Source organism: Pempheris klunzingeri, chromosome 22 (assembly GCF_042242105.1).
Source record: "Pempheris klunzingeri isolate RE-2024b chromosome 22, fPemKlu1.hap1, whole genome shotgun sequence".
Lineage (NCBI taxonomy): Eukaryota > Metazoa > Chordata > Actinopteri > Acropomatiformes > Pempheridae > Pempheris > Pempheris klunzingeri.
In genome coordinates this window covers 1,780,416-1,806,251 of record NC_092033.1, presented here as the reverse complement: position 1 = coordinate 1,806,251, position 25,836 = coordinate 1,780,416, and the positions used below count along the sequence as shown (strand labels likewise).

The following is a 25,836-nucleotide window of genomic DNA, read 5'->3' as shown; positions in this document are numbered from 1 at the left end:
ATTGAAGACAGAGCCAGATGAGTTTATTGTAAACTCGATAAATGTAGCCTGTTATACACGGTCCGTCCACGTCGGGACGTCCGATATTCTCTCTGTTTTAGCTCCATTTTTGGTCTCCACCACCAAATATCGGTGAAATATCTGGTGATTTAGCTGCTGGAGACTCCACCGTGTTCACCGGCTCGTCTACAACTGCGACGTAATGAGAGCCGTGAGAGTCAACCAAAGCGGTAAAGTCGCAGCTTTCTTTTTTGCGCTTCACTCCGAAATGTTTTTGTTTCAGTAGAATTAGTGAGAGGACTGTGTGAACACTGAGGTTTGCAGCATCAGTCCACGGGGGCAGAATACATTACTGAGCCTCAAAGAGGGAAAAATCATCAGCATGTCAATGATCAGCCAGGCTGTGACACAAGCTCATCAATTCAGCTGTTGCTAGGAGACCAGATGGACGAGCGTCATCCGTTTTGTTTGCCATCTGACGAGTTTCCGCCTCGTCGAAAACAGACAGGATTGCTCTGAACGGGAAGTTGTGTGTTTTAATTCTTACCTGAGTCGTCTTGTAGGCAAAAAACGGGGGTCCAGCCTGTCATCAGATCACCGTGGTAACAGCAGGTGGTCCCGGCGGACCCTGGATTCAGACTCTCAGGTAAACAAGAGGCCAGGAGTCGGAGTCACAGACATTTTTCTTCAGATAAAACTCAGCAGGATTCATGAGAAATAAAAAAAAGTTAGGAAGCTCTTAAGATGTGACACAGTGAATGCTGATTCACTTTATCGAAACAAGAATATTTTAGGGTTCACAAAGAACTAAACTAAACTAAAAATGTCCAGACTGTTAAAAACTTATATCATCACACACAAAGTGTTAAAAATAAAGATTGCAGGATTCCTTCAGCGATCAATGCATTCGTCATTTAGTTTATTTTACCAGCTGGTGGAGTTAACTTCACAAAGTCTTTTCAGTTTAAATATTAAAACTGAGTGGTTTTTTTTTTTTTTTCAAGATTGTTCAAACCATGACAGATAAAATTAAGTGTTTTCTAAACTTTCCGATGTTTGTCAACATCATTGAAGTCTGGAAGAAAAGATTTAATTGTTAATTTGTTTGCTTGTTTTCAGTGGACATGAGATTTAGACCAAAGACAAGGAGTTAAAAATAATAAAAGTTAAGATGAATGCAAGTAAACGGAGATGAAAATCCAAATTAAGCCGTCTATCATGTGTTTAGGTGTCTGGATTTAGAGGTTTACCTTTTCCCTGTACCGATGTTAAGGCAGGTGTGGGGTCACCTTAAAGGTGGGAAGAAAAGTAAGAAGAAATTTAAGAACTTCCCTTTTAAGAGTAGAATTTATTCTCAATGTTGTTGAAGAAGAACATAAGAACTTTATTCATGAATATCAATTTTTTCTTAAGAGAGTTAATTCGGCCCCAGTGAGGAAGCCTGGGAGGTTGAATTCAGGGCAAAGAGTCTCTGATCATCAGTGTCTGTTTTAATAAACTGTATTCTGGCTCCCTCTGCTGCCACAAACGATACTTAAACTACTGACAAACTGCACATGAACTCTGGTGTGTGTGCAGAGAGCGATATAACGGCTGTTTGTGGTTAAACCAAAAGGATCTTCCAGGTCTCTCTCTGTAGGGATCCTTTCCATGATGCTGTCACACACTTAGAATAACACTCTGAGCCTGTCAGTGGATCAAACGAGCTCTTTTAGTGGACCTACTGTGATCAGGTTAGTTAATGTTATTGTATGTTACACAAATATTGTGTTGGATATTTAAAACACCAAATTCACAAAACAATATTTACTGACCAACTGATCGAGTCAGCAGTAGACCAGCAGCTCTGAAGAGGTAAAATCAATGTTTTTGTCAATGGAGTCTGGTGGCTTTATAGACACTTTGTGTACCTACCAGTCATTTCAAACCACAAATATGTAAAAAAAAAAAAAAAAGGTTTAAAAATACCAAAAGTTATCCATAACATATAAAACAAAGCCACCTAATGGGTTTGGAAGATCCTTTTGGTTTAACCACAAACAGCCGTTCTATCGCTCTCTGCACACACACCAGACTACATTCACTAAAACAGGGATTTAAGCTCCCAGAACAGAGGAGCTGCTGTCAGTCAGTTTGTGTTATTGTGTGACTCTAGATTAAACACAGTGACACAATATGTAAAACACATGATCACAAATACTCTCAGACAAATGAGGCACCAGGAAAAGTGTTTCAGACGCTGCTGAACCGTCCAGAAAGACACACAAAGACAGAAGAAAGACAGAAATCAGAGTATGAAGGCAGGCAGAAATGGACCTTTTTATTTTTCTTGGGCGATAAACAACAGTGGATGGTCCTGACCAGACCAGACCAGACCAGATCGAACCGGATCAAACCAGACCGGACCAGACCAGATCGAACCGGATCAAACCAGACCGAATCAGATTGATCAAACCAGACTGGACTGAACCACATCGATCAAACCAGATCAAACAAACCAGACCAGACCGAACCAGATCAGACCAGACCGGACCGGACCGAACCAGATCAAACCTGACCAGAGCGCAGTAAATGAAACCGGTTCTGACCAGACTGAACCGGTTTGGAGACTCTCAGGCCGACACACAAACAAACTGGTCAGAACGTGGTTACTGTGTGTCTCACACACACACACACACACACACTGCGTTACCGCGGCAACAGCCACGCGTGCTAGCGTCCAATCAGGTCTGGTCAGGGTGAACCTGGTCCAATAATCTCTCCTCGAGGGCGGGTCTATTGAATCAGGGGAAACAAAGAAGCTGATTGGTCCACAAACAGTAAAACCCCGCCCACCAGTCGTCACAACCGAGCATCCTATTGGTTGCCTACGTCATTCGCAAGAAAAACAGAGCGAGCCCTTCTCCCATTGGTCGCCGCAGCCTCGGGCATGGAAAGGCTGTTTTCCCATTGGTCAGTTTTGATAACGCGCCAACTGTCAGTCACTCAGCGGCGGCCAATCAGGTTACAGTACCTGCGGAACTTTCTGGAATAAACAAGAGGAAAAAAATAAAAAATAAAAGAAACAAAGAGAAGAATGATGATGAACAGGGAGGTCGGCCAATCAGACGACCCCGCAGGAAAAACAAACAGGAAGTGGGAGGAGCTTCCAAGCCTCATATGGAACTTATTAGATTTTTTTTTTTTTTTTTTTTTGTTCTTTGTTTTTGTCCTTTTTGTCCGTGTGTGCGAGCCGTACATCAGTCTTCTTCCTTTCTCTTCCAACTGCTGACTTCAGTGCAATGCATCATGGAACGATCGGTCGCTAGGAGAGGGTGTGTCACTACGTGTGTGTGAGAGTGTGTGTGTGTCTGTGTGTGTGTGTGTCTGCGTCCTGTTGTCATGGAAACATGCTGCAGGGTTAGCGCTCCAACAGCGGGGGTGGTGCCATGTTGCATCATGGGGCGTTTGTTCATCCGCCTCTCTAGCTGGTGTCCATGGACTCCATGTTGGCGGAGCTGGAGTCCCTCTGGATGGAGTCGAAGATGGCCGCCAGCTCCTGATTGGACGAGATCTGGGACTGGAACTCTGACATCAGCGGCGACTTCTCCGCCTCGGGGATCGTCAGCAGCGCCACGACGGCTCGCATCGCCGACCGCTTCAGCTCGTCCTGCTTCTCGAACTCCTGCTTCACCGAGTTCGCCTTCACCTGCACGGACGCAAAATTTGATTCAGATTATTGATACAGAGCAGAAATTAACTAATAAATGACGGTGTATTATTATTGATTAAGCTACCAGCACACACATTAATGCCTGAGTAACCATAGCAACAGAGCCTCTGTTCAAAACACCTCACCAAGCTAGCTTGTTATTATAGTGTTTTTTACGTTGAAGCTTGCTAGCATAACGTTAGCTTTGCGGCTAACAGCTGAGCTAGAGTACCAAAACGTTTTGTGCTTTAACTTAATCAAAATGTTAAATGCAGTACTTTTATTATTGACTCCTTATTGGTGCTTCAGTGACTTGTTTTTTTTTCCAGAATTGAAAAATCAATCAATAAATGTGTGGGACTATTTGAATAGAAAAGAACAGAATAAATCTTTAAGCAACACCAGCATAAAAAACAGATAAACAATTAATAAACGAGAAATAAACCAACACGCAGACACGTCAAAATACACATTTAAAAAGCTTTCATGTCAATATCTGTGGCTTCGATCTGCTCGCTAACGACACAACCCCAGATAATTAATTCTTAGATGTACAGTTTAGGTAACCATTAAGCAGATTTATACACTTGACACATTTTACAGCTTGAGTGCAGCTCAAAAAACCACAATACCCATGATGCAACTTGATCAGAAGACCTTAAACACCACCATTAAACACTCTGACATGTGATACTGGCGTGTGTGTGTGTGTGTGTGTGTGTACCTTGGTGGTGCAGGTGGCCCTCAGCGGTTCCACCAGTCTGTCCAGTCTCTGTAGGACGGCACTGGGACACAGAGACGACAGCCTGGCCAGCATCAGGAACGTCAGCATCTGAGAACAGCAGCGACAACACGTTCAAGGTTTGACTCTCGGCTGGTCGTCATAGCGACACCGAACATTTACCGTTGTTAAACGGACACATTCACCGCTAACCGTCTCTCAACCACTCGCTGCTGGAGACTGACTGGATGTTACAATAGAAATAAATATAAATATACATAAGTAGCAGCAGGTAGTACTTGTAGTAGTACTAGTAGTAGTACTAGTGTGTGACCTTGATGTCGTAGTATTACCAGTAGTAGTACTAGTACTAGTATCTGACCTTGATGTCTTAGTGGTACTAGCAGTAGTAGTAGTAGTAGTACTAGTACTACTACGACATCAGGGTCAGATACTACTAGTATCTGACCCTGATGTCGTAGTAGTACTAGTAGTAGTACTAGTATCTGACCTTGATGTCGTAGTATTACTAGTAGTAGTACTAGTACTAGTATCTGACCTTGATGTCTTAGTGGTACTAGCAGTAGTAGTAGTAGTAGTACTAGTACTAGTAGTAGTACTAGTATCTGACCTTGATGTCTTAGTGGTACTAGCAGTAGTAGTAGTAGTAGTACTAGTACTAGTAGTAGTACTAGTACTAGTACTAGTAGTAGTACTAGTGTCTGACCTTGATGTCGTAGTGGTCCTTCAGGCCGTCCTCGACGTGGTTGAGGAAGGTGAAGATGTCCAGTCGGTCCAGGCAGCTGTCCAGCAGAGTGTACATGCACTCGAACGCAGCCTTCCTTAAATCCAGACCGTCATCCACCGTGTGTTTGAACGGCCCCATCTCCACCTGCGACCACAAACGCAACACCGTCAAACGCCAAACCCACGCCTGTGTGCCCCTGTGTGTGCCCCTGTGTGCCCCTGTGTGCCCCTGTGTGTGCCCCTGTGTGTGCCCCTGTGTGTGCCCCTGTGTGTGCCCCTGTGTGTGCCCCTGTGTGTGCCCCTGTGTGCCCCTGTGTGCCCCTGTGTGTGCCCCTGTGTGTGCCCCTGTGTGTGCCCCTGTGTGTGCCCCTGTGTGTGCCCCTGTGTGTGCCCCTGTGTGTGCCCCTGTGTGTGCCCCTGTGTGCCCCTGTGTGCCCCTGTGTGTGCCCCTGTGTGTGCCCCTGTGTGTGCCCCTGTGTGCCCCTGTGTGCCCCTGTGTGCCCGTGTGTGTCCGGCTATTCCCGCCGTCCTCACCTCTCGGATCAGCTCCTTCCTGACTTTGGTCTCGTTGTACAGTTGCGGTAAAACGGAGTCCAGCAGCTCTCGGATCAGACTGGGTTTGTTGTGGGCAGCGGAGTTGAACGTTACCAAGGCAACGCGACGCACGTTGAGGTCCGGGTCCTCCAGCGTCTTCAGGAAATCACCTGAGGAAAAAGAAAGAAGAAGAAAGTTTGTTTATGATGGACAACATAAATGCATGTACCAAATTACACGATAATCAATAATGATGATTTACTGAATAATGAGCCACAATGAGTCTTTAATCTGAAGGCTAAATCACATGTTAACGGGGAAGCTTCATTATCAATAAAGCCAATCAGGGATCAATAAAGTTAATTTCTACCTATGCAGTTCTTCAGCAGTGGGTCGATGGGTTGTGGTTGGTCAGAGATGGTGAACTTTACGGCCGTTACCACGGAGCTCCTGGCGTATGATGAACCTACACACACACACACACACACACACACAGAAACTGATCAGAAATCAATAAATCATCATTTGACATCCTACATCATTCAACTGGTTCAGCTGCAGCACAAATTCATGAGAAACAACTCATTAATTCATACATTCTGCTCTAAACCAATGAGATCCACTTTAAGGAAACAGAGGCAGTTTGATTGGCTAACAGGAGCAAAGGGGCGGGGCTTGTCACAGTGTTCAACGCTCCTATTGGCTGGAGTTTATATTCTAAAGATTCACTGTTTCCAGGTAGAAAAAGAGACGTTAATCAATACGTCCTTTAGACAGAACAATGGAAAGACTTACTGATCGATAAACTGATCATAAACTGGACTTATAACTATACAGGTTTTATTGATTACCTGACAGCAGATAGAATCACATGGTCCCGTGTCAGTGTAGGCAAGTCAGTATTGATTATTCATTCATTACCTGATCAAGAGGCTTCAATCAATCAATAAATCAGTTTGATGCCACTACACGATTTACAGATACATATTGATCTTATTAGTTGTGATTAATTCTGAGAAGTTTGTTGGTTATTGATCATTGAGTATTGATTACCTGACAGCAGGTATCCTTTGAGGCGTGGCAGCAGGGTTATATTGATCATTGACCAGAGTATTGATTACCTGAAAGCAGGTATCCTTTGAGGCGTGGCAGCAGGGTTATATTGATCATTGATCACAGTATTGATTACCTGACAGCAGGTATCCTTTGAGGCGTGGCAGCAGGGTTATATTGATCATTGATCAGAGTATTGATTACCTGACAGCAGGTATCCTTTGAGGCGTGGCAGCAGGGTTATATTGATCATTGATCACAGTATTGATTACCTGACAGCAGGTATCCTTTGAGGCGTGGCAGCAGGGTTATATTGATCATTGATCAGAGTATTGATTACCTGACAGCAGGTATCCTTTGAGGCGTGGCAGCAGGGTTATATTGATCATTGATCAGAGTATTGATTACCTGACAGCAGGTATCCTTTGAGGCGTGGCAGCAGGGTTATATTGATCATTGATCAGAGTATTGATTACCTGAAAGCAGGTATCCTTTGAGGCGTGGCAGCAGGGTTATATTGATCATTGACCAGAGTATTGATTACCTGAAAGCAGGTATCCTTTGAGGCGTGGCAGCAGGGTTATATTGATCATTGATCACAGTATTGATTACCTGAAAGCAGGTATCCTTTGAGGCGTGGCAGCAGGGTTATATTGATCATTGATCAGAGTATTGATTACCTGACAGCAGGTATCCTTTGAGGCGTGGCAGCAGGGTTATATTGATCATTGATCAGAGTATTGATTACCTGAAAGCAGGTATCCTTTGAGGCGTGGCAGCAGGGTTATATTGATCATTGATCAGAGTATTGATTACCTGACAGCAGGTATCCTTTGAGGCGTGGCAGCAGGGTTATATTGATCATTGATCAGAGTATTGATTACCTGACAGCAGGTATCCTTTGAGGCGTGGCAGCAGGGTTATATTGATCATTGATCAGAGTATTGATTACCTGACAGCAGGTATCCTTTGAGGCGTGGCAGCAGGGTTATATTGATCATTGATCAGAGTATTGATTACCTGACAGCAGGTATCCTTTGAGGCGTGGCAGCAGGGTTTCGGGGTCGATCAGCGTCAGTTTGCCGAGACACTCGGCCACCACGTTCCTGGTTCCTTCCTCCTGACACTCGCAGTGTTTGAGCAGCAGGGACCAAACCGACTCCACGTACGGCTTCAGACCGGACACCGACGCCGAACCTCAACACACACACACACACAGATTAAAACCGACACACACACACAGATTTGTTCACCACGCCTCTGAGCTGCTCTTACTGATGATCTCTTTGAGCGAGTGCAGCAGCAGGTACTGTCTCTTGGAGGAGGAGATCTCCTGCAGGACGAAGGGCAGATACTCCGGAAGATTCCCGACCGCGATGCTTCCCAACGCGTAAGAGGCTGCCGACTTCACCTGAGAGACAGACGGGCAGGGAGAGATGAATAAAATGCTAAACATCAGCATATTAGCATGCTAGCATTAGCACGTTAGCATTTAGCTCAAAGCATGGAGTGACTAGACTCTCAGTGTTGTTAAACTGCTGTCACATGTCACTTCCTGGTGAGCCTGACCGGCGTTACCTCTTCGCTGGAGGAGGAGAAAGCGTCCAGGATGACGGTCTTGAGCTCTGGTTGGCTGCTCAGGTCCACATGGTGTCCCACCTCGCCCAATGAGAGCAGAGCGAGCAGTCTAATGGAGTCTGTGGAGCGGCTGTTCTTCACGTCCTACCAGTCAGGAAAAAAAAACTTTATTTAAACCTGCTCCAAGATGTTTTTACTACATGTTGATCTGGGCAGGGCGACAGCAAGTCAGACAGACAGGTAGTTTACCTGGATGAACTGTCCCACCACAGCAGGTCCCTCGGTGGGACAGGCTCTGGTCAGAGCGGCGACACATTTAGCGATGGAGCAGTAGGCCTGTTTGTGAGGAAGAGCGGCACTCTGGGAGTAAACCGGACCCGTCAGCATCCTCAGCAGGTCCATGTAACCCAGACCAGGAGTCTCTGTAGCCACCAGAGCCTGAACACAGTGACCACAGTTAGTCAGGTTTAAGAAACATGGGCCATAGTTTTATATATTTTGGTGTCTAAATGGCTAGAAGGTACAAACATTTTTTGAATGGGATCCAGTAGATCGTCTCAGCTGGCAGCCGCAAAACAGGCTGCAATGTAATCCTTCAGGCAGCTGCACCTGATCACAGTAGGTCCACTAAAAGAGCTTGTTTGATCCACTGACAGGCTCAGAGTGTTATTCTGAGTGTGTGACAGCATCATGAAAAGGATCCCTACAGAGAGAGACCTGGAAGATCCTTTTGGTTTAACCACAAACAGCACACACACCAGACTACATTCACTAAAACAGGGATTTTATTGCAGAACACTGGAGATGCTGGTCTAATGTTGCCTTGATTGTTTAGTCTGTTTGTGTTATTATGTAGCTTTGGTGTTTTAATGAGTTAGTCTGGATCCAACACCATGTTTGTATAACACACAATCACACAAACACACTAACTGATCAAGGCAGCAGTAGACCAGCAGCTCCTGTGTTCTGCGAGGTAAAATCCCTGTTTTTGTGAATGGAGTCTGGTGTGTTTGCAGAGAGCGATATAACGGCTGTTAGAATAACACTCTGAGCCTGTCAGTGGCTCAAACAAGCTCCTTTAGTGGACCTACTGTGATCAGGTGCAGTTGTCCCAAAGGATCCATTTGCAGCCATTGCAGCCCGTTTGGTGGCCAACTACTAAGTTACCCTTAGAACCTTTTTATTTGAGACCATTTGTCTGTTGTACCTGGTAGAAGTCCAGCATGGCGGCGAGCGCTCCGCCCTGCAGCAGTGGGGATCGCACCAGCGCGATGAGCTGCTGGAGGATGTTCCCTCCGCTCAGCTGACCCAGCGAGGACGGGTGAGTCACCGCCAGCGTGGACAGGAAGCTGAGCGCCATCTGGGAGACGTGCATGTCGCTCTCCGAGATGAGAGGAGGCAGCTCGGCCAGGACCGCGTCCACCATGACGGGAGTCACCGCAGAGCTGAAACACACAAAATCCAAACAGTGTTACTGGCGGGGCGGAGGACTGGGTGCTGTGTGCGTGGCAGCCAGGTGTGTGTGTGTGTTACCTGTAGTTTCTGAGCAGGATGTCCAGAGCTGCCAGCGTGCAGAGCTTCAGGGCTCGCTGGTTCTTGCGGAGGAAGGAGGCGAGGATGGGAACGGCGTCGGGGAGAACCGGCCTCAGGTCGATTTTCAGCGGGGAGCCGGCGATCAGCGTCAGAGCTGCAGCAGGAACAAAGAGAGTCAGTGACACACCACAAACCCAGTGACAGCAAACCTCTGTGTATTTTCATCTTTTAACTCTATAAATCAGTGTTTTGACATAACTAAGAATAAGAAGCCTTCGTCTTTACTGCACACACCAACTCCAAACTCTCAGGAATGTGTGTTAAACCTCAGGAGACCAGACTCCAGCAGAACGATGTGATTACACTCGAGTCTAAAAACACATCTGTTATCAGACACCACAGGGACTCTGCTCATTTAGATCTCTTTAATAATGATATTTCAGTGTGATGACCTCATGCAGGCAGTCGAGGAGGCGAGTGTTCCCCGCTCCAAGTCAAACATAAAACCTCCCGACTCTCCACGACTACACGGACCCGCGTTCACCATAATGAGACGTTCTGGCAGATTGAAAAGTCGCCTACATCACGTGCCGACAGCACTAAACCCAGGTTGTATTACATCCGCAAGGACAAACATGATTAATGTGATATTATGTTTGTTTAGGTTTTATCTGGTAAAACCCCACGAAAATCGATCAGCTCCTGTGGGCCTGATCGTTCGCTCCTCCTGAAGTTAATTTCTCCATTTTGATGTTAAACTTTTGATGTTAAAAGTTAAGTTGAGTGGATGTTTGGTCGTCCTGGTTGTGGAGGTAAAATCCAGTATTACCAGTCTGGTCTTAAGCCTCCTACTGGTCAAACCAGCCCAATCCTACACGAGTAAGGAGCTGAAATTCCACCGTAATCATTGTAATCAGAGTCTGGTCCTCAAGGTTTTGTGTAACTGCAACCAATCAGATCACATGAAACCAGAAAAATCCTGAAGAAAATTACTGATGTTACAAAAACTGGTGAATAAGCAGATGACAAAATTCCCTCATTTTCCATGACTTGCTCCAACAATTTATTCCCTGACTTTCCAGGAATTCCAGGAGCTTCAGGAAGTCACAGAAAAGCCACATGGTGGATAATCTGATGTAAAGGAGAGTGTGGAGGGATAGTTGAAGTGAGGTGCATGCTGGGATACAAAGGGATAAAAAAACACTTCAGGGCATTTGGAGAAACTCGGACTTGGTGCCATGACCTAGACCCAACAGGAAGTCAGCCATTTTGAATTTATTTAACTTTTTGGTGTATTTTTGGCGATTCTGAGGGTTCATAACAGGTTAATCAGATCCACCTAACACTTACCTCAACATGTAGAAAAAGACATTAATGATGAAAAGTTGTTAAAAGCTCGAGCCATGAAACAGGAAGTGTTTAATAATGGGACTCTATAGGCCAAGTTTCAGTCATAGCGCCACCTACTGGCAACAGGAAATGACATTCCCTATACTTTGATGTACTCCTCTCCCAGCTGGCTAACCACAGCCACCTCAGATTTGGTCCAAAAAGTCCCAGGATGTAGCTGAAGCTAAATAGTATAACCTTAAAGTTTTCATCGAACACTGTTGCCATGGCAACACATTGTTTGCCATGAAACAGGAAGTTGCTTTTGATTGGTGAGGAATGGCTGAAGACCCACAAAATCTGGCACACCAGAAATGTGTAATCTGGTGTCTGCATCAGGGTTATTGAGTGTGCAGCTTTCACCCACTTCCTCTGACTTCCTCTGAGCGTGACCCCCCGGAGGGCGGGGCTTACCTTTCACCGTCGTCAGCCTGGTGATCTCGTTCTTGAGGCGCTCCAAGAAGATCAGCAGCGTTCCGGGAAGTTCTGCGGGAAGCCGGTCACCTGCGCAAACCAGACGGGAAAGATAAGACAACAAACCGGCGAGGAAAACAGGAACTGACATCACAGCACGGCGACTGACAGACGGCGGTCACAGCACGGCGACTGACAGACGGCGGTTACCTAGGTTACAGATGATCTGACCCATACAGGAGATGGCTCGCTCTTTCACTTCCTGGTCGATGTCAGCAGCTTTCAGGCGTTTGATTGTGCAGGTGAACAGGTCGTTGATGTAGGGGGAGGGGTCAAAGCTGTCGGAGCCCTCTGATTGGCTGTCCAGAGGTCGGATCACCTGGAGAGGGAAAATGGCGAAGAAGCGGCAGTAAGCTCACCACGTGGCATGAGATGACGAAGAGGTTACAATGGAGGCCGCAGGTGTGACTCCCACCTTGACGAGCTGCTGGGTGACGAGCAGAGCCTCAGAGGTGATCTTGTAAAAGGGGTCTCCCACGCATGCCACCACGGGCGGGACGAGGGCGGGGACGTGGGCGTGGAAGGCGTGGGCGGGGTGCGTGACCATGATGACGTGGAGGCAGGCCAAGGCATCGATTTTTAGGTTGGAGCTGCTCGACTTATCGTTCAGGGAGAAGATGATACCTGAAAAACGGAGACTCACGTTACCGACACGCACACAGAAATCAACCCTTTCCTGTCATGTGACCTGGTTCTCCATGTAGAACCACCAGGAACCACAAGTGGTCACCTGACTGGGTCACTGGGTCCTACTGTTTTTCACCACTGTGCCGAAAAACCATCCCAAAAACAGAATGTTATTTTACTTTATCATTTCTACTTGTTAGTTATTAGTATAATATTATAAGAAGAACACAATAATGAAAATAAAGTTAAAACATTGAGGAAGCAAATGATTAACTCCATTAGCTGTTAGCCATGTTAGCTCTATTAACTCCATTAGCTGTTAGCTATGTTAGCTCTATTAACTCCATTAGCTGTTAGCTATGTTAGCTCTATTAACTACATTAGCTGTTAGCTATGTTAGCTCTATTAACTACATTAGCTGTTAGCTATGTTAGCTCTATTAACGACATTAGCTGTTGGCCATGTTAGCTCTATTAGCTCTTTTAGCTGTTGGCTATGTTAGCTCTATTAGCCAAACACACAGCAAGTTTTTTTATTGAATAAATTTCTAATAAATAAACTTCTTTGTCTTCATGAGGTATTGAGTTTAGATTGATGAAAAAATGTATTTCAGCATAAATGTGCCAAAGGAGTCTGAATACTTTTAAAATAATGTGAGTGTGTGTCCAGTGGGGACCAGGACTGTCTGCAGCAGCAGCGGTACTAACAGTATTACCTGGTATTAGTACTGGGATGTGCTGAGTCAGGGCTCCTGGGAGGACGTTCACCAGCTCAGTCAACATGTTGAAACAACACTGACGAGTTTTGACACTTTTCTCCTTCAGCTGCTTGTGAAGAGCTTTCACTATCATGGGGACCTGCAGTGGGCGAGAGACATTAACAGAGACAAGCAGAGTGAGAGAGAGAGAGAGAGAGAGAGAGAGAGAGAGTGAGAGAGAGAGACTTCCTGTTTTCTGTGGTGATGGTGCAGGATGCTGAGGGCTTCCTGTCACCGTGACAACAGAATCTAACCACATTAAAGCTACGACGGCGACGTCTGCTGCACAGACACAAAACTGCAATTAATGAAAAGATATAATATAATGATTATGTGCTTTAGTCCAACTAGTAAAATACTTATTTTCTACATAAGTTATCAATTAGTCTGACAGTCATTGATTGTTTGGTCTATTAAAATGCTCACAAATCAATCTTCAGAAAATAATTAGTTTCGAATCAAAAGTGATTATTTGTATGATGTCAGAACTTGTGATGTAACTCATGTGTGGTTAATTGATCATCGATCATCATTTCTTCCCGTCACCTGGCTCTGCAGCATGGTCAGCGGCGTGTCTCCCTGCTCCATGGCGTCTGGATCGGCCAACCAGCTCTGAGCCGGTCTGGTCTGTTTGAGCAGCGACAGGTAGGCGTGGAAAACATCCGCCTTCACGTTCTCCTCCCTCTCCTGCAGGCAGACAGACAGGCAGGCAGACAGACAGGTATGGATCACATACGTCAGGACGACAGGAGGGGATCAATCCGATACGTCAGGACAGCGATCGGTGGAACATTAGTTTAACTGACAGGCAGAGAAAATCTGATCCAAAGTTATCAATAAGTCCGATCAGTTTGATCTCAGATTCAAGTTTGGATCATTGAGGATACTTTTAAAATGGCTGACGGAGTGATGGAGGAGGAGGAGGAGGAGGAGGAGGGGGGCATGGAGGAGGTGACATGGACACTGTTAGCAGTTAGGCAGAGTTTGATGGTAGGAAGTGACGGAGGAGGTGATGTTCTTATGGAGGAGGTGGACGGAGGAGCAGAGAGACAGAAGAGGAGCAGGGCAGAGAGTGACGGAGGAGGAGGAGGAGCAGAGAGTGATGGAGGAGGAGGAGGAGGAGGAGCAGAGGAGGAGCAGAGCAGAGAGTGAGGAGGAGGAGGAGGAGCAGAGAGTGATGGAGGAGCAGAGTGAGGAGGAGCAGAGCAGAGAGTGATGGAGGAGGAGCAGAGTGAGGAGGAAGAGGAGCAGAGAGTGATGGAGGAGGAGCAGAGTGAGGAGGAAGAGGAGCAGAGAGTGACGGAGGAGGAGGAGCAGAGAGTGACGGAGGAAGAGGAGCAGAGAGTGACGAAGGAGGAGCAGAGTGAGGAGGAAGAGGAGCAGAGAGTGACGGAGGAGGAGGAGCAGAGAGTGAGGAGGAAGAGGAGCAGAGAGTGACGGTACCTTGAAGCGACAGACGAGAGCAGGAGAGACGGAGCGGTAAAACTCCGGCAGCATCTCATGACGAGTTGAAACGACGGCGTCCAAACACTTGGCAGCCGCCCGTCGAACCTTCCAGCTCATGTCGTCGTCATCGCTGTACTCATCATCACTGCCTGGACAGACGGACGGACGGAGCAACCTTCATCATCATCATCACCACCACCATCACTACCATCATCATCATCACTACCATCATCATCATCACTACCATCATCATCATCACCACCACCATCACTACCATCATCATCATCACCACCATCATCATCATCACTACCATCACTACCATCATCATCATCACTGCCTGGACAGACGAAGCAACCTTCATCATCATCACCACTACCACCATCATCACCATCTTCACCACCATCACCACCACCACACCTCATCATCATCATCATCATCATCATCATCACACCTCATCATCATCATCTTCACCACCACCACACCTCATCATCACCATCATCATCACCACCATCACTACCATCATCATCATCATCACTGCCTGGACGGACGGACGGACGGAGCAACCATCATCATCACCACCACCACCATCATCATCATCATCACACCTCATCATCATCATCTTCTTCACAACCATCATCACCACCACCACACCTCATCATCATCATCATCACACCTCATCACCGTCACCTTAACCTGTACTTACCTCAGAAATGCCATTAACACACACTAAACTTGTCCCGGTGAATAATTCAGTACCTTGGTAGTCTTCATCGTTCTGCTCGGCGTCCATGGCGTTGTCGTCCTCGTCTTCATCGTCAAAGTTGTAGTTGGGGTCGTAGGTCAGGTAGCGCAGGCAGATGGAGATGACGGTGGGAACGTGGGGGTAAACTTCTTTAGGACACCTGCAAATAAAGCCAATAAAAATTAACCAGGACCAGGACCAGGACCAGCGACGGGGCTTCTGCAGCACTACTGCGTGTGTTACCTCCTGACGAAGGACTCGAAGGCCTGGATGCAGTACTCTCTGAGCTCGTCGTCGTCAACGTTACAAAACTTCACTACCAGAGGAATGATTTTCTCCAGATATTCTCCTGAACAGACGCACAGACAAGATCCAAGTCAAACCCAGAACACACACACACACACACAGAATGGTGGAGTTTGGCCGTTTAGACAGGCTCAGAGTGTTATTCTAAGTGTGTGACAGCATCATGGAAAGGATCCCTACAGAGAGAGACCTGGAAGATCCTTTTGGTTTAACCACAAAGAGCCGTTATATCGCTCTCTGCACACACACCAGACTACATTCAATAAAACAGGGATTTTATACTTTGCAGAACACAGGAGTTGCTGGCCTGCTGCGAGTTGTTTGTGTTATTGTGTGAATTTGATGTTTAAAAGAGTGAAACGCCATGTTTGTATAACACACAATAACTCAAATAAAGAAACTAATCGAAGGAGGCGGTAGACCAGCTACTCCTGTGTCCTGTTCTCTAAAATCCCTGTTTTAGTGAATGGAGTCTGGTGTGTGTGCTGTTTGTGGTTAAACCAAAAGGATCTTCCAGGTCTCTCTCTGTAGGGATCCTTTCCATGATGCTGTCACACACTTAGAATAACACTCTGAGCCTGTCAGCGGCAAAAACAAGCACTTTTAGGGATTGTTCTCCCATAACGAGCACATCTCGTTGCGTCTCGTCTGCCTCACCGATCCGGTGTCCGGCCTGTCTGCTGATGGCGGCCGTGCACTGGATGTAGGTTCTGGTTGTCGACATGTTGTCGTTCCTCCCCAGCTCGGTCAGAAGGTGCTCAATCAGATCGATGAAGACCAGGTTCCCGCAGGACATAACCAAGTGGCCCAGAGCCATGATGGTCCGCTGAAACATTCACATAGCAAGAAGACAGAAGCTGTAGGAGCTGCACGGCTGTCACACTGGCTTTTAAAACGATGAAGGTCAGACATCACATGTACCTTTCTGACAGCCAGTCTGGGGGAGGTGAGCTGAGGAAGGAGACAGCTGAGGATGGAGGGATGGAAATTCACCAGGAGACCTCCCTGTCTGCAGAGAGACGGGCAGGTAGACGGTTAATTACTGTGCATTGTGTTCCAGACAAAACTACAGCAGAACTTGGCTGGTGCACCGGTTTTATTAAACTATCCTCTGGTGAAGCACTTAGCCACGATTAGCATAAATATGGCTGCTTTCAGACCACAATTCATTTATTCACACACTCTGAGCTCGACCAGGCTCCTCGTACGTCTGGCTGTGGCTACTGTGGCTTACTATGCTAACATTAGCTAGTTAGCCTTCTGAAGCTAGCTGCTTTATATGGAAGCGGAGTAATTTCAAAACAAAAGTTAAAAAGAGCATCAATTGTAAACATTACATTCTTTTTCCACAAATCTACAACAGTGAATCAGTTAAAGATAAAGAAATATAAAGAGCAGAGGGAAAAAATATTCTCTCGTAATTTTGCCATTTACAAAGTTCTTTCAAGTTCATGACTTAATGTCAGAATATACAAGTCTTTTCATGTATATTTGAGTTTTTCTTGTATATTTAATACTTTAATTTAATCCCTGAAAATATGTACGTTTTTTTTTCTCATACACTGATTTTCTGAGATTAAGATGTAATTTTACAAGAGAAAAATTATTATATATTAATTATTATTACTTAACTGTTCAGTTTGGTCATTTGTTTCCCATATTTAAGCACCAATAGTTGTTTCTCAGGAAGGTTTACTGTGATGGTTTTGGCCAAAGCTGATCCTGTCACATCCCTGTACTAAACATTAAATCTAGTGCTGCAGTCACTGTATGTACAGGTGTAATAGACAGACAGGTAGACAGACAGGTAGTGCACCTGCACAGCATGTCAGCCATGATGTCGAGCGCCTCCAGCTGGACAGACACGTCTTCCTGTTTGGCGATGGCGCTCGTCAGACGACCCGTTATCTTCTTACAGACGCTGGCAGCTAAAGCAGAGCCTGAGAGACACAGACGGGTGTTATTGATCCTGATATTCATGTATTAACCTGTGAAGAGCAGCCGACTCAGCATCAGCTGCAACAGTAAAATGAGACTTTGTAGTAGGAGTGTGACGCGTGGTGATACTCTGAAGTAACAGTGGTGGCAGCTGCAGTGTGTTTTTACCACTGGAGGCTGGCGGTAACTCTCCGATCACAGTTTTGAGGCCGATGGAGGAAATGTCTCTGAGCTGTTCTTTGTCCGACAGCATGTTGGTGCACAGGGTGTCCACGATCGTCTCCACCTGGTACTCCTTCACCTTACTGACCAGTGGCCCCAGGCTGACGAAACAAACGCACCCACAGTTAACATATACACAGGGAGGTAGAAACAGAGATAAAAAGGGCTTCCTGGATAGTTTTACACTAGACCCTTTTAAAAGTGCTTTAAAGAGGCTCAGATTGTTAGTGTGTGACAGCATTATCAAAGCCACCAGACTCCATTGACAAAAACAGCGATTTCACCTCACAGAACACGGGAGTTGCTGATCTACTGCTGCCTCAATCAGTTTGTTTGTTTGTTGTTTTAAAGGGTTAGTCTGGATCCAAGTCAATATTTGTGTAACACATAATAACACAAAGTCACTGATTGAGGCAGACGTACAGCAGCAGCTCCTGTGTTCTGTGAGCTAAAATCACTGTTTTAGTGAATGTAGTCTGGTGTGTTTGCAGAGAGCGATAGAACGGCTGTTTGTGGTTAAACCAAAAGGATCTTCCAGGTCTCTCTCTGTAGGGATCCTTTCCATGATGCTGTCACACACTTAGAATAACACTCTGAGCCTGTCAGTGGATCAAACAAGCTCTTTTAGTGGACCTACTGTGATCAGGTGCAGAATTACGTTGCAGCCTTTGCAGCTTGTTTTGTGGCTGCCGGCTGAGATGATCTACTGGACCAGTTTCAAACACTTTTGTACCAACCAGTCATTTACACACCAAAACATGTAAAACTATGGACTAGGTTTAATAAAAGATGAAGCTACCTCGTGTTAAAACAACACAGAAAACACACCAGGTGTACAAGTGAGGCTGAAAACAGACAGAAGTGTTTTTACCATTTGACGGCCAGGTTCTGAACCTCTCCATTCTTGTCTTCCAGCAGTTTGAGAATCATCCTCACCACCTGTCAAGCAATATACCAATCAATCAATCAATAAATCAACCCTTCAGCCTGGAGATAAACACCAGATCAGATACAAATAGTTAATAACTCGTTTCTTTAGTAAAACCAGCGTAAACCGACCTTCCTCTCGCTGTCGTCGTCCAGTTTGATTGAATCTTTTTGTAGCTCCGTCATCAAGTCGTTCGTGGCCATAAACCTGGAGGGGAAAACAGAAAAACAAATAACCAGTTAATGAAACAGTTAATCAGAAGCCCAAAGCTCAAACCGGCTGTGAAGTCATGTCAACTATTCCTGCGTCGATGCAGCAAATGTGACGTGAAGAACCGAAGTCTCTAATGAAGCTGCACAGAACAGTCGAGCCTCGGTCGACCTCGTCATCAACTCATTTCATAATCCCTAATAATGTTAGAAGTGGGATGAATGTGTCCGTTTGAGGCACCGACGTGTGATCGACTCTGAGCAGGAAGAACGTTGATCTACAGCAGAATAAATATCTGACAGCTTTACAGACTGCAGGGAGCTTTACTGTTTTATTATGTCAGTTTCTAAATTGTCCCAAAGTCTGTGCGTTCCTTTGCATAGTTAAAGACATTCCCACCATAACTTGCTGCAGAAAAGGTCCAATGCAGGAATTTAAGCGCTTAAGGTCCAACATTTGACCCATTGTGAAATCAAACAAACGTCCTTAATGTTCTCCAGCCTTTAGCACCTTAGAAACCAAGAAGAACCCCGAGGCCCCGAGTGTCTAAGATCATTTGTCCAAACTCTGGAGGGAAAACAGAGGAAGCTTCAGACTGAAACAGACATTTTCTTGCCACCTTTTCTTGTTGCCATCTGTTCAAAGTGCCGCTTGCACTTCCCCTCTTTTCCAACATTTTGGAAGATGCAGCCATCTTGTTTAAACACGAGGTTACTGGGAAGCTTCAGCTTCCTGCTTAAAAAAGGGCTGACTGACACGTGTAGCATGCCCAAACATTGATCAGGTCCCGCAGCGTCAGCCCAACTTAACGTTTACAATCTACTGCATTTGATTAGCAGAGCTTCTTGGACACAGTCCGAGAGCCTGAGGTCGGGAATAAGAGAGGAGCCAGAAGAGCTAAAGCTACATTTATGTTGTTAAATGGCTTTAGTGAAGCCAAAATATTGACTTTTATACCCACGCTGACCTCCATTCACACTGCGTCTATAAATAGGGACAAGCAGAGGAAGTAACATGGGGGAAATGAGGGAATACTCTCTCCTCCATCTGGTGTTTGGGGCTCCAGACGAGCAAAATCCAAAGTAAAGTACATTTGACGACATACAAGCTGTCTGGAGTCTCTGTTAGGATGATGATGATGATGATGATGATGATGTTTTCTTCACCCTGATCACATTTTTTGCTCCAGATCCGAGTCCTTTAATGCAGAGTTACATCTGCTGGGACCGTGTCCAATCCCATATTTGTGTTCCTCTCTGTGAGTTTCACAGTCGGCACATTAAAATTAGAAAAGCAATTTAGATATGTTTGACAGCTGGAAATATGCTGTGAATTCAGCGGCGGAGACGCAGCACCTAAAAGTAAAGCGTAATTATCTCTCCTGCTGATGCAGGCGCCGTATTAAAAGCACTCGGATCGGGATTGAAGCGGCTCCTCTTCCTTTTCTTGTACAAGGTCAGCAGCAATTTTCCCAGCGACGGGAGCGGACACTGACAGGCTTCACAATTTCACGGGTTCCTTGTACCGAGAGGGCCGCTGTCAGAAGTGATGAAACTGATTAGTTGTGCTGCCAAGTTGGCGGTTGAGATCGCCCCCGAGCAGCTTACAAAAGAGGCCGGCTCTGAGTTTTGACTGTTAAACACGAGGGGTTTCTTCAGGGACGGCTGGAGGTTCAATCCAACCGTCGTCTGCCTCTCTCTTATTAGCACACACTCACTTCCAGAGGCAGAGGAAGTATTTACTGCAGTAAAAACACTAAAACCACACAGTGAATTTGTAGATTTCCCCGTCGTTGGACTAACAAAGGAAGGAATACCTTATCTTATCTTAAACATGCTGTGATGCCAGTAAAACTCCTGTTTAAAATGTTCCTGCAGTAAAAGTCTGTGAGTTTAATGAGGAAAACGTATATTAATGTAAAATAGTGGAGCAGAAAAGTGTCACTTTACTGGTGGAGCTGGAGCTCAGACTGCAGCTGCTCTGCTGACTATTTTCTCCATCAATACATCGATTGATTGGCTTGTAAAAACAGAGAAAATGGTGGGAGGTTGCATCACAATGAGCCAAACCAACAGTCCAAATCTCAAAATGATTAAAGACACGGCGAAATTATTAAAATCATTCAAAAAGGAAAAAGCAGCAAATCTTCACATCTGAGAATCTGCTGCTGTAACACAACCGAACCTCAGAGCTCAGCTTGCATTCTGGGTAATGTAGGCAGCAGGTTTTACAAAGTAAGAAGAACATGTGGAATAAAAACAGACGACTCTCTGGTTCTGCTTGTTTTAAACAATAAGGCAGCAGACAAACACAAACTGTGAAGCTCTTAAATTATTTGTACTTTTTCTTTCTTTATTTCTTTTTTTAATTTTTGCTATTTTAAAAAAAATTATTATCTATTATTTTACTGTTATTTATTTTCTTTTATTTTTCTTTTTTATTTGTATTTAATTTTATTTATTTATTTATTTTACTATTTTCATTATTAGTCAAAATGTGGAGCCCATTTTGAATTATTTACTATCAGACTGCAGCTGGTGAATATTTTCTCCATCAAAACATCGATTGATTTGTTTGTAAAAACGCTGTAAATTGTGAGAAATTATGTCACAATGAGCCAAAGTGAGTCCTTCACAATTAGTTTGGCCCAAACAACTGATTGATTAGTCAAGAAAATGATCAACAGATCAATCGATAGTGAAAATTATTATTATTTCCAGTCCAAACCTCAAAATGATTAAAATGTAGATTTAAAATCACGATAATCATTTAGAGGAAAAGCAGTAAATCCTCACATGAGAAGCTGCAACCAGAAAACTATCAAAACAATTATCAGTTCATTAATTGATTGTTGCATCTATTCTTGTAGAAAGTGTTTAATTTACAGAACAACAAAAACGACACTTTATGAACTCTTCATATGTTTAGTCTAGTATTTACAACCACGTTATTTTCTAACATCAGTAAATGTGGCAAATGTATGTAAAACCACATAACAACAACCAAACAGAGCCGCTGCTGAGAATTATTCTCATTATTGATTAATCCGCCCATTAATCGTCTGGTCTATAAAGCGTCAGAACAAAAAGTGGAAAACATAATTTCTCAGCGGCACAAACAAAAAGACGTCTCCATTTGTTCCACCGACAACGTTTTCTCTTTAATGTCACAAAAGACAGAAGAAAGCAGCAAAATCCTCACTGGAAGCTTCACAAATGACTTCAAATCACGTCAGAAAATAGCTGCCGATTAATTTTCTGCTGACTGACTAATTGTTTCAGCGCCTTCAAGGATGTTTGAGGCACTGAAATGCGTCCTAGTCTGCATGCAAACAGATTCTTTAACTATGATGTGTGAGTAATACTTAATACCAGAGCGTGTGCACGTTTTACACCAATTCATTCCACTTCCTGTTCATTAGTGTCCTAATCACAGGTCAGACGGAGATAACTTTGTCTGGGTTCTGGCTTCAGTTTGTGTTTCTGTTTCTGTTTCACCACCTGTTGGAGGATCAATACACTTGATCTGACAGGGTTTTTAGTTAGATTGATTTATAATTTTCCAGGCAGCCTCTGACTTCTGCTATGTTCTCCAAGAACCAACATGCAGAGACTTGAAGCTGGCAGATAATCTGTCACAGCGAACAGCAGGTCTGCGTTTATTTCCATCATTTTTACGACACACTCGCCTGCCGGAGATCAAAACAACTTCATACGACCAATCAGCCGCGTTTATGTCAGCAACGGCAGAAAGAATATAAGGAACCACAGAGCAAATACAGCCGATCAGTATCAGTGACATGACAGAAAACAAAACATCTACTGTCAATTTGTCAGCGTGTGTCTGTGTTTCGGCTTTAAATCACACTCAGAAAAATAATCCACACCGGGTGAGGTTCGCCAATTTCACATTTAGGAAAGAGAAAACACTGATATTGGATCAATACTCAGTGTTGGCAGACGTCCTGAGCTGAGGCACAGAGAGGGAGAATAGATGTAAAAATACAGACCTTGCTTTTAGCAATGTCACTGCATTCCCAGATCTCAGTTATTAATTTGCAGAGTACAATGTTGGTATAACGATATACGATTTTCTTCATTAAAGGGTGACTGCAGTATTTTTAAACCTGCGAGATATTTGTACATATTCTGCTGTGTAAGGTACAGGAAGTGCTCAGCCAACCAAACTCCATTGACAAAAACAGTAATTTTACCTCACAGAGCGCTGGACTTTGTGTGACTTTGTTTGTGTTTTAAAAAGGTCAGTTTGGATCTGAATCAACTCTTTAAGAACACAAACAAAGTCACATAAACTCTCGTGTGACTGTTTACGGCGATGCTTAAGGACGCCAACTGCCATGACGGCTTTCACAAACCAAACTATCAATGAATCGATGGAGAAAATAATCAGCAGATGAATCCGGAGTTTAAGGTAAACGGCTACACGCAAACCAAACACTTGATGTCCTTAGATTTGTTTGTGTCGCATACAAATGACACCACTGGAGTTTCGGGCCGCCTTGCTATGACGACCCCACCCATGTTGAGGTGGTACTCAATTGTAATGGAAAATGACCGAAACCGAGTCGAGACGAGTCGAGTAGAGGCGAAACTGTGTAATGAAAAAGCGCCATGAGTGTGTGACAGCATCATGGAAAGGATCCCTACAGAGAGAGACCTGGAAGATCCTTTTGGTTTAACCACAAACAGCCGTTCTATCGCTCTCTGCACACACACCAGACTACATTCACTAAAACAGGGATTTTACATTGAAGAACACGAGGCTTTAGAGAGCATTGAAACCTGCCTCGTCAATCAAAAAGTCAAACTCAAAAAGTGGAAAAGCCAGAAGATCCTGAAACATAAAACTAAGGAGTTGAAACGGACAGCTCAGGTTTATACTGTGTTTTTATATGTTGTGAAGCTGATGATGATAAAAATGTCCAGCAGCTGAATTATAGAAGTAAAGACTTAAATGTTCCTTTTGTTAAATTGTCAAATATCAAAGTGAAAGTATGTGTACCAGCGCGGTGGAAGACGACAGGAGAGGAGCCATTTTTGTTGACCGATGATCTTTTAGTGCATTTAACATCCAACAAGTTTGCCAAATATGTAGTGATGTTGAAATGACTGGTTCGCTCGCTCCAGATATCCAGACAGACGTAACCCTGCATCACCGCTGCTTACATCCACCGGCACTTTCCCTGAAATGTTCCTGCAGTTTGGTGGTTTAGATTTCCCTGAATATGGATCCACGCATCTTTACTATGCTGATCCTGTCCTCACCTGTTCTCAGTATGCACATACATTACTGCCCACCACATCCTCTTCTATACAATTTTTGATTCTTGTATTCTAACATTTGCATCATTGTTTTTTTCTTCTCTCTCAGATTTTCATTGCCAACAACTGCTTCACTGTAAATAAAGAATCTGAGCCTGTTTTTAAGCCCCAAAACGAAAGACAGGCTGCTTCTAAGTGTGAACTTTCTCGGCAGCACCTTAAAGTGAAGCTCCAGTCTGTTTACATGTTGTTATTACCCGAGTTACCAAAGCTACCACACCCCCCGGCGCATCATGCTAGTTAGCAGACACGACTCACTAACCTGCATCACCTGTTAGCTTCTCAACTACCCGCACGGCTGAGCACCAGTTAGCTGACATGCTAACATCACATTTAAACCCACAGCGCAGCATGCACCGTGAAACACACACACACACACACACACACACACACACACACACACACACACACACACACACACACACAAATGTTAGCTGACATCACGCTAGCTTGCGGCATGACAGAAGTTAGTGCAGGCAGTGAGCTAGCAGGGAAGCTAACAGCTAACTGGCGCTATTTACCTGCACCTGGGCTGTCAGTTTAGCATGACGAGCAGCGGGTTAGCATGCTAACCTGCCATTAACGCTGCGGTGGGCTTTAAAAGGCTGTCAAATCAAACGCTAACGAGTACCAACGCTTTGGGCTAACTAGCTAGCTAGCTAGCTAGCGATGTGACGATGATCAGACAGGTGGCAGGCTAGCAGCTAGCATGACAGCCTGAGGCCCGACACAGCCGCCGCTAGCTGACAGGACACAGTTTTTAAGACACAAACAAACAGTTTGAGGTGTTAGCGTGAGCCGGGAGGTTAGTTTGCTTTGCTGGGGTTTCATTTTACCTGAAATCCTTGTCGCTGGACGTCATTTTCTCCAGCAGGTTGGAGATGTGGTACGAGGCGCTCGCCATGTCGGTGCTGTTAGCCGTTAGCCTCCTGCTAGCAGACTGCGCTCAGTGTGTGTGTGTGTGTGCGCGCTCCGGCTGCTGTCCGTCTGTCCGTCTGCCTGTCTGCGTCTCTGTCTGCCTGTCTGGCGGTCCTGGTGGTCTGGTGTCTGCGGTGAAGGTGCGTGTTTGTGGCTCTTGCGCTGCTGCTGCCGCCTTTCTCTTTTTCTACAGCGACTGTCGCATCCCGGGGCGCGGAGTTGGGTTTGTTTGAATGGAGCTCCCGTTCTCTCTGCAGAGGGGCGGGGTTAGCAGGGTGGACGCTGCGGGGTCGAAGGTCACAGTTTGTAGTGTCCCCCCCCCCCCCCCCCCCCCACACACACACACACACACACTTCAAATAACACTTTAAGATAAATATGTGCAAAAAATAATAAATCTCTCTGCTTCCTATCAGATTTTGTTTCTTTCCATCTGCAGCCATTTCACCACTAATCAATAACTATCAGTATCAGTATCAATAAACTGGGATGTGCTGTGAGTCCCAACATCAGGCAGCAGAAACAGCACTCAGACACTGTTACAAGTAAATATCTTCAAAATAAAGTAAAAGTTTATCAAAATAAAGTTAAAGCAGCAAAAGTAAAAGTTCCTTATGTAGAATCACACATTTTATATCTAGTTTATATCTATTTTATATATATTACTGATGATTACTGTG

General features: G+C 45.0%; 1 protein-coding gene across 1 annotated transcript; it reads right to left on the bottom strand.

Annotated features, from left to right (window-relative positions):
- Positions 1-2,293: 2,293 nt before the first annotated feature.
- On the bottom strand, positions 2,294-25,389 carry cand1 (cullin-associated and neddylation-dissociated 1). Its single transcript, XM_070853571.1, has 26 exons — positions 25,075-25,389; positions 18,818-18,893; positions 18,630-18,697; positions 17,705-17,859; positions 17,415-17,538; positions 16,520-16,607; positions 16,256-16,424; positions 15,536-15,641; positions 15,307-15,452; positions 14,548-14,699; positions 13,651-13,791; positions 13,063-13,204; positions 12,136-12,344; positions 11,871-12,039; positions 11,661-11,750; positions 9,858-10,011; positions 9,532-9,769; positions 8,574-8,762; positions 8,325-8,468; positions 8,022-8,157; positions 7,767-7,943; positions 6,064-6,159; positions 5,694-5,863; positions 5,140-5,304; positions 4,416-4,523; positions 2,294-3,688 (listed from the first exon to the last, which is right to left on the bottom strand). The coding sequence occupies exons 1-26, from the start codon at positions 25,140-25,142 to the stop codon at positions 3,464-3,466; spliced, it is 3,705 nt and encodes a 1,234-aa protein (XP_070709672.1). The 5' UTR covers positions 25,143-25,389; the 3' UTR covers positions 2,294-3,463.
- Between the last annotated feature and the right edge of the window lie 447 nt (positions 25,390-25,836).